The 10,263-nt window shown below is 39.5% G+C and overlaps 1 protein-coding gene across 2 annotated transcripts in view; it reads left to right on the top strand.

The window, feature by feature from the left end:
- Positions 1-10,263, top strand: part of LOC117331291 — a 29,853-nt gene continuing 19,590 nt past the window's right edge. For both annotated transcript variants that reach the window (XM_033889907.1, XM_033889906.1), the window contains exon 1: positions 1-345. In XM_033889907.1, coding sequence (XP_033745798.1) covers positions 253-345 — 93 coding nt within the window. In that variant the 5' untranslated portion in view covers positions 1-252. The remainder of the gene's footprint in view (positions 346-10,263) is intronic.

The following is a 10,263-nucleotide window of genomic DNA, read 5'->3' as shown; positions in this document are numbered from 1 at the left end:
ATCAGGGGAGATAACCGTTACAAAGACGTTGCGATTGACCCGACATAAAAACGTGATGAAAGTTGAGAAGGTATGTTTACTTCCTTAGTGGATAGATAACATAGATGTGTGTTGTCCTGTCACTGAATTGTATTGGACGCGAGGATCGGGACGTGTGTGACATCGGACGACGGTGATCTCCAGTCCAAGTCTGGGATATCTACACCTGTCTAATTGTTACCTGTGTTTCTAACTTCCTGGATACAATCCACCATGGACGGCCTATTGTACGCGGGACTACTGTTACTCTTACAACCCACAGTCATTACAGGCTATAAACATTTCAATTGTACTTCGATCAATGCGGTAAGTATACAAACTATAACACCAAACTAAAATGTATTCACGTGCACGTGTATTTTGTTTTCAATAGATTTGTTTATACTTCCCTATCCTTTCAGTATATTATCACATCAATGTACGTTGTTACTCTGTAGGTGTTGTGGGGTTTTAACTTAAGTAGATAGTAATCATTTATGATAGGTTCCCTACTTTTGTGGATATACCTTTATAGTAAGTTGATACTCGACTTATGTAGGTATTGCAATGGCATATTTGGCTCATATTTTGACACATTATAGGGACGTGTCTTATATGATTGACACATCATAGGGACGTGTCTTATATAACTGACACATGATAGGACGTGTCTTATATGATTGACACATCATAGGGACGTGTATTTTATGTTTGACACATGATAGAAACGTATATTACATGATAGACACATCATAGGGAGGTGTCTTTTATGTTTGACACATCATAAGGACGTGTCTTATGTGATTGACACATCAAAGGGACGTGTCTTGTATAACTGACACATCATAGGGACGTGTCTCATGTGACCGACACATCATAGGGACGTGTATTTTATGTTTGACACATCATAGGGGCGTGTCTTGTATAACTGACACATATGTGTTATAGGACTGCCACACCACAGTCATGTGTCTTATAGGACTGTCACACCACAGTCATGTGTCTTATAGGATGGTTATAGGACTGCCACACCACAGTCATGTGTCTTATAGGACTGTCACACCACAGTCATGTGTCTTATAGGACTGTAACACCACAGTCATGTGTCTTATATGACTGTCACACCACAGTCATGTGTCTTATAGGACTGTCACACCACAGTCATGTGTCTTACAGGACTGTCACACCACAGTCATGTGTCTTATAGGACTGTCACACCACAGTCATGTGTCTTATAGGACTGTCACACCACAGTCATGTGTCTTATAGGGCTGTCATACCACACAGTCATGTGTTTTATAGGGCTGTCACACCACAGTCATGTGACAACATTGCACTGCTACTCTTGTAAATCCGAGGTAAAACACAATAAAATACATTGTGGTTAGATGGCTGTTTACACCTGTGTCACGAAAAAAGTGTATTGTTTCATTTAAAGTGATCGATTTTGTTTTGCTCCTTTTTCAGCTCGCTTCACATTTCAAATTTACACAGACAAAGCATTATTAGTATTATATAGATTGAAATCACGCAATAAAACTGTACTACAGTCAAAGTTAATACAGTTTAAATGTCGGTGGTATTGTTACAAATTAATATATAAATACTGTCAATGTTAATACTGTTTAAATGTCGGTGGTATTGTTACAAATTAATATATAAATACTGTCAATGTTAATACTGTTTAAATGTCGGTGGTATTGTTACAAATTAATATATAAATACTGTCAATGTTAATACTGTTTAAATGTCGGTGGTATTGTTACAAATTAATATATAAATACTTTCAATGTTAATACTGTTTAAATGTCGGTGGTATTGTTACAAATTAAATACATAAATATAATTTTTATCATTCTGAAATAATTTGATTTCATACCGAGACAATATGAGATATCTGAATGACACGTCTGTTTATTATCTCTGATTTTTGTGGTTAACATCTGTTTATTATCTCTGATTTTGGTGGTTCACATCTGTTAATTATCTCTGATTTTGGTTTCACATCTGTTTATTATCTCTGATTTTGATGGTTCACGTCTGTTTATTATCTCTGATTTTGGTGTTTCACATCTGTTAATTATCTCTTATTTTGGTTTCACATCTGTTTATTATCTCTGATTTTGGTGGTTCACATCTGTTAATTATCTCTGATTTTGTTGGTTCACATCTGTTTATTTTCTCTGATTTTGATGGTTCACATTTGTTAATTATCTCTGATTTTGATGGTTCACATCTGTTTATTATCTCTGATTTTGATGGTTCACATCTGTTAATTATCTCTGAGTTTGATGGTTCACATCTGTTAATTATCTCTGATTTTGGTGGTTCACATCTGTTTATTATCTTTGATTTTTATGGTCCACATCTGTTTATTATCTCTGATTTTTATGGTTTCCATCTGTTTATTATCTCTGATTTTGATGGTTTACATCTGTTTATTATCTCTGATTTTGATGGTTCACATCTGTTTATTATCTCTGATTTTGATGGTTCACACCTGTTTATTATCTCTGATTTTGATGGTTTCACATCTGTTTATTATCTCTGATTTTGGTTTCACATCTGTTTATTATCTCTGATTTTGGTTTCACATCTGTTAATTATCTCTGATTTTGGTTTCACATCTGTTAATTATCTCTGATTTTGATGGTTCACATATGTTAATTATCTCTGATTTTGGTTTCACATCTGTTAATTATCTCTGATTTTGGTTTCACATCTGTTTATTATCTCTGATTTTGATGTTTTACGTCTGTTAATTATCTCCGATTTTGGTTTCACGTCTGTTTATTATCTCTGATTTTGTTGGTTCACATCTGTTTATTATCTCTGATTTTGGTGGTTCACATCTGTTAATTATCTCTGATTTTGGTGGTTTCACATCTGTTTATTATCTCTGATTTTGGTGGTTCACATGTGTTTATTATCTCTGAGTTTGATTTCACATCTGTTTATTATCTCCGATTTTGGTTTCACGTCTGTTTATTATCTCTGATTTTGATGGTTCACATCTGTTTATTATCTCTGATTTTGGTGGTTCACATGTGTTTATTATCTCTGATTTTGGTTTCATATCTGTTTATTATCTTTGGTTTTCGTGGTTCACATCTGTTTATTATCTCTGAGTTTTGTGGTTCACATCTGTTAATTATCTCTGATTTTGATTTCACATCTGTTCATTATCTCTGATTTTGATGGTTCACATATGTTTATTATCTCTGATTTTGGTTTCACATCTGTTTATTATCTTTGGTTTTCGTGGTTCACATATGTTTATTATCTCTGATTTTGGTTTCACATCTGTTTATTATCTCTGATTTTGATGGTTCACATATGTTTATTATCTCTGATTTTGATGGTTCACATCTGTTTATTATCTCTGATTTTGATGGTTCACATCTGTTTATTATCTCTGATTTTGATGGTTCACATCTGTTTATTATCTTTGGTTTTCGTGGTTATGTGTCTTGTTTAAGTACTAGTACTTGGTATACCGATGATGACAGTGTACACCATTGTGTTATAAGGAAGTCTTGTGTCACCAGGCAGGAAACTGGTACTAAACTATAGTATAGGTCATCACTAGATTGTTTGGATTACTCTCTATCCACACCCTTACTTTCAGTTGTATCGAAATACGATACAAGTAATAAAAATGATCGTTAAATAAAATTTCATTTAAAAACAGATCAATTTGTCCTCTTATTGTCTGGTTAAACACGTTGTGCATGAATTGTTGTCTATTGAGTTAGCTTGAACCGATCATTAAATGTCTGCTTGATATAAAATTTGAATAGTTTGAACTGTAAAAACAAAAAACAAAAAGAAACAAAAAAACAAACAGGATTTTGTTTGTATGATCCACAACACACGTGTTGTAAATGGTTATATTTTTAGCTCACCTGGACCGAAGGTCCGGTGAGCTTATGCCATGGTGCGGCGTCCGTCGTCCGTCCGTCGTCCGTCGTCTGTCGTCCGTCGTCCGTCCGTCAACATTTGCTTCAAATCGCTACTAGTCATAAAGTTCTTATTGGATTTTGACCAAATTTGGTCAGAAACATCCTTGGCAGTAGGGGGTCAGATTTTGCATAAATGGTGACTCTGACCCCCAAGGGGCCTGAGGGGTGGTGCCCAATAGGGGAAATTGAGGCAATTCCTTTAAATCGCTACTAGTCATAAAGTTATGAATGGATTTGAACCGAATTTGGTCAGAAACATTCTTGGGGGAAGGGGAACAGATTTTGCATAAATGGTGACTCTGACCCCCAAGGGGCGTGAGGGGCGGGGCCCAATAGGGGAAATTGAGGCAATTCCTTCAAATCGCTACTTGTCATAAAGTTACGATTGGATTTGAACCCAATTTGGTCAGAAACATCCTTTGGGGATGGGGAACAAATTTTGCATAAATGGTGACTCTGACCCCCAAGGGGCCAAAGGGGCGGGGCCTTATGGGGAAATAGAGGTAATTTCTTCAAATCGCTACTAGTCATAAAGTTATGATTGGATTTGAACCCAATTTGGTCAAAAACATTCTTTGGGAAAGGGGAACAGATTTTGCATAATTTGTGACTCTGACCCCCAAGGGGCCAAAGGGGCGGGGCCCTATGGGGAAATAGAGGTAATTCCTTCAAATCGCTACTAGTCATAAAGGTATGAATGGATTTGAACCCAATTTGGTCAGAAACATCCTTGGGGGAAGGGGAACAGATTTTGCATAAATTGTGACTCTGACCCCAAAGAGGCCAAAGGGGCGGGGCCCAATAGGGGAAATAGAGGTAATGCCTTTAAATCGCTACTAGTCATAAAGTTATGAATGGATTTGAACCCAATTTGGTCAGAAACATCCTTGGCAGAAGGGGAACAGATTTTGCATAAATGGTGACTCTGACCCCCGAGGTGCCAAAGGGGCGGGGCCCAATAGGAGAAATAGAGGTAATTCCTTTAAATCCCTACTAGTTGTAAAGTTATGAATGGATTTGAACCCAATTCGGTCAGAGACATCCTTGGGGGAAAGGGAACAGATTTTGCATAAATGGTGGTTCTGACCCCCAAGGGGCCTGAGGGGCGGTGCCCAATAGGGGAAATTGAGGCAATTCCTTTAAATCGCTACTAGTCATAAAGTTATGAATGGATTTGAACCGAATTTGGTCAGAAACATTCTTGGGGGAAGGGGAACAGATTTTGCATAAATGGTGACTCTGACCCCCAAAGGGCCTGAGGGGCGGGGCCCAATAGGGGAAATTGAGGCAATTCCTTCAAATCGCTACTTGTCATAAAGTTATGATTGGATTTGAATCCAATTTGGTCAGAAACATCCATTGGTGATGGGGAACAAATTTTGCATAAATGGTGACTCTGACCCCCAAGGGGCCAAAGGGGCGGGGCCTATGGGGAAATAGAGGTAATTCCTTCAAATCGCTACTAGTCATAAAGGTTATGAATGGATTTGAACCCAATTTGGTCAGAAACATCCTTGGGGGAAGGGGAACAGATTTTGCATAAATTGTGACTCTGACCCCAAAGAGGCCAAAGGGGCGGGGCCCAATAGGGGAAATAGAGGTAATGCCTTTAAATCGCTACTAGTCATAAAGTTATGAATGGATTTGAACCCAATTTGGTCAGAAACATCCTTGGCAGAAGGGGAACAGATTTTGCATAAATGGTGACTCTGACCCCCGAGGTGCCAAAGGGGCGGGGCCCAATAGGGGAAATAGAGGTAATTCCTTTAAATCCCTACTAGTCGTAAAGTTATGAATGGATTGGAACCCAATTCGGTCAGAGACATCCTTGGGGGAAAGGGAACAGATTTTGCATAAATGGTGGTTCTGACCCCCGAGGGGCCAAAAGGGCAGGGCCCAATAAGGGAAATAGAGGTAATTCCTTTGAATCGCTACTTGCCATAAAGTTATGAATGGATTTGAATCCAATTTAGTCAGAAACATCCTCGGGGCAAGGGGAACAGATTTTGCGTAAATTGTGGCTCTGAACCCAAAGGGGCCAAAGGGGTGTGGCGCAATAGGGGAAATTGAGGCAATTCCTTTAATCGCTACTAGTCATAAAGTTATGAATGGATTTGAACCCAATTTGGTCAAAAACATTCTTTGGGAAAGGGGAACAGATTTTGCATAATTTGTGACTCTGACCCCCAAGGGGCCAAAGGGGCGGGGCCCTATGGGGAAATAGAGGTAATTCCTTCAAATCGCTACTAGTCATAAAGGTTATGAATGGATTTGAACCCAATTTGGTCAGAAACATCCTTGGCAGAAGGGGAACAGATTTTGCATAAATGGTGACTCTGACCCCAAGAGGGCCAAAGGGGCGGGGCCCAATAGGGGAAATAGAGGTAATGCCTTTAAATCACTACTAGTCATAAAGTTATGAATGGATTTGAACCCAATTCGGTCAGAGACATCCTTGGGGGAAAGGGAACAGATTTTGCATAAATGGTGGTTCTGACCCCCGAGGGGCCAAAAGGGCGGGGCCCAATAGGGGAAATAGAGGTAATTCCTTTGAATCGCTACTTGTCATAAAGTTATGAATGGATTTGAATCCAATTTAGTCAGAAACATCCTCAGGGGCAAGGGGAACAGATTTTGCGTAAATTGTGGCTCTGAACCCAAAGGGGCCAAAGGGGTGTGGCGCAATAGGGGAAATAGAGGTAATTCCTTTAAATCGCTACTAGTCATAAAGTTATGAATGGATTTGAACCCAATTTGGTCAGAAACATCCTTGGGGAAAGGGGAACAGTTTTTGCATAAATGGTGACTCTGACCCCCGAGGGGCCAAAAGGGTGGGGCCCAATAGGGGAAATCGAGGTAATTCCTTTAAATCGCTACTAGTCATAAAGTGATGAATGCATGCATGTTCTAAAAACAATTCTTGAGGTCTTTCAGACCTTAGAGAGTCTGGACTTCATTAATCTTTAAAGCAGTTCGGATTCCCACACTATAACCATATATAGCATTGTTAGAGATTTACAAAATAACAAATTGAATATGAACATTATTTTAACATTTGGTCTAATCCAACCAGGTGAGCGATACAGGCCCCATGGGCCTCTTGTTTTTCAAACTGTTTGTGTTTAGTTTGAATAAATCTCCCCATCAGGATATTTATAATGACAATGGCTTAGCCTTTGGTAATGTACATCAATATACATTCGGTATTAGGCATGGGGACTATAGTATTGTCAATGTTTATAAATGAAAAACAACTGTTCTGTTTTTGAGATTTTGTCATTTTTTTTTAATATGGCAAGTCTTGCTTTATAAATAAATTAGCATAACAAACAGGTGTGTGGGGAGAATCTGGCTGTGGCGTTAGTGTCCTGTATGTGTTATCCTGGTCAATTAATTGTCCTTTTTTATGAAATTGAAAATAAGGAGAAGATTTCTTTCTGTATGCGTGTACAAATTCTATAATTCTTAGCTACGATATTAAACTCTTCCAGAAGTACATTGTAGATATATGAACTCTTCCCCATTAGAGCTGTACTATTACTCTGAAAGTACTTACCTTGATATTACTTGCAGCTCTGTAATCTAACAGTCTGTACCCCATACATTATACTACATGTAAAATTAGCCAAAATCTGTCTGTGGTGTAAATTATAGGACTGAGTTTAATATTGAAATATAAAATCTTTTATACATGATTTACACATATACATGTAAACCTCTGTTGATCTTAAAAACAGAAACACGTTAGCACCTGTTTAAGGTAGGTTTGGGAGTCGAGTTGTTTTATAGTGGACAGCTCTTTATCAACAAGTTGAGACATCAAATCAACCTTTTAATCTGCCTAGGTATTATACAGCTGTACTGTATTAATGTCATATTGACACATTTCCATTGCTTATGACATGTACGACGTGTCATCTACCCCCGAGTCACATCAATACAACGTTTACTCTTTAGTTGAAATATCACTAGCAAGCCAATGTGTCCGATTCAAGGTTTAAGCAAGGTAAATACAAATATATATTACATAAATGTATAAACATTTAAGGATATTTCATAAGATGTTCATGATACACTTGGTCAACATTGGATGAATGACAAATTGTTTGTTCTAAAATATTCACCTGAACCAAGATATTCTGATTGTGTTTTTCCTATTGAATGCACTGCTTGTTTCCCAGTTGTATGGAGGCTTTCTGTTATAAGTAAGTCTGTGGTCAGTTGTCAGTAGCAACAGTGTAGCAGAGTTTGTGTCAGACAAAATAAAGCCTCACAAATCTCACTGAAATATTGATCATAGATAAGATTGAGAATGTGGTAACATTGAACTAAACGGCAAATTGGGTAAGACACATTTAGTCTGCCGAATTTAACTGTAACACATTCACCCTGACCTGTTAATGGTATCGTCTGCCGACTGTAACTGTAACACATTCACCCTGACCTGTTTATGGTGTCGTCCGCCGACTGTAACACATTCACCCTGACCTGTTTATGGTATCGTCCGCCGACATTAACTGTAACACATTCACCCTGACCTGTTTATGGTATCGTCCGCCGACTGTAACTGTAACACATTCACCCTGACCTGTTTATGGTATCGTCCGCCGACATTAACTGTAACACATTCACACTGACCTGTTAATGGTATCGTCCGCCGACATTAACTGTAACACATTCACCTTGACCTGTTAATGGTATCGTCCGCCGACATTAACTGTAACACATTCACACTGACCTGTTAATGGTATCGTCCGCCGACATTAACTGTAACACATTCACCCTGACCTGTTTATGGTATCGTCCGCCGACTTTAACTGAAACACATTCACCCTGACCTGTTAATGGTATCGTCCGCCGACTGTAACTGTACCACATTCACCCTGACCTGTTTATGGTATCGTCCGCCGACTGTAACTGTAACACATTCAACCTGACCTGTTAATGGTATCGTCTGCCGACTGTAACTGTAACACATTCACCCTGACCTGTTTATGGTGTCGTCCGCCGACTGTAACACATTCACCCTGACCTGTTTATGGTATCGTCCGCCGACATTAACTGTAACACATTCACCCTGACCTGTTTATGGTATCGTCCGCCGACATTAACTGTAACACATTCACACTGACCTGTTAATGGTATCGTCCGCCGACATTAACTGAAACACATTCACCCTGACCTGTTAATGGTATCGTCCGCCGACTGTAACTGTAACACATTCACCCTGACCTGTTTATGGTATCGTCCGCCGACGTTAACTGTAACACATTCACCCTGACCTGTTAATGGTATCGTCCGCCGACATTAACTGTAACACATTCACCCTGACCTGTTTATGGTATCGTCCGCCGACGTTAACTGTAACACATTCACCCTGACCTGTTAATGGTATCGTCCGCCGACATTAACTGAAACACATTCACCCTGACCTGTTAATGGTATCGTCCGCCGACTGTAACTGTAACACATTCACCCTGACCTGTTTATGGTATCGTCCGCCGACGTTAACTGTAACACATTCACCCTGACCTGTTAATGGTATCGTCCGCCGACATTAACTGTAACACATTCACCCTGACCTGTTTATGGTATCGTCCGCCGACGTTAACTGTAACACATTCACCCTGACCTGTTAATGGTATCGTCCGCCGACGTTAACTGAAACACATTCACCCTGACCTGTTAATGGTATCGTCCGCCGACATTAACTGTAACACATTCACCCTGACCTGTTTATGGTATCGTCCGCCGACGTTAACTGTAACACATTCACAATGACCTGTTAATGGTATCGTCCGCCGACATTAACTGAAACACATTCACCCTGACCTGTTAATGGTATCGTCCGCCGACTGTAACTGTAACACATTCACCCTGACCTGTTTATGGTATCGTCCGCCGACATTAACTGTAACACATTCACCTTGACCTGTTTATGGTATCGTCCGCCGACTTTAACTGAAACACATTCACCCTGACCTGTTAATGGTATCGTCCGCCGACTGTAACTGTACCACATTCACCCTGACCTGTTTATGGTATCGTCCGCCGACTGTAACTGTAACACATTCAACCTGACCTGTTTATGGTATCGTCTGCCGAATTTAACTAACACATTCACCCTGACCTGTTAATGGTATCGTCTGCCGACTGTAACTGTAACACATTCACCCTGACCTGTTTATGGTATCGTCCGCCGACTGTAACACATTCACCCTGACCTGTTTATGGTATCGTCCGCCGACTGTAGCACATTCACCCTGACTTGTTTATGGTATCG

The sequence above is a fragment of the Pecten maximus genome, chromosome 7 (assembly GCF_902652985.1).
Source record: "Pecten maximus chromosome 7, xPecMax1.1, whole genome shotgun sequence".
Classification (NCBI taxonomy): Eukaryota; Metazoa; Mollusca; class Bivalvia; order Pectinida; family Pectinidae; genus Pecten; species Pecten maximus.
Note: the sequence above shows the minus strand (reverse complement) of the source record. Positions and strands in the feature narration are given on the sequence as shown.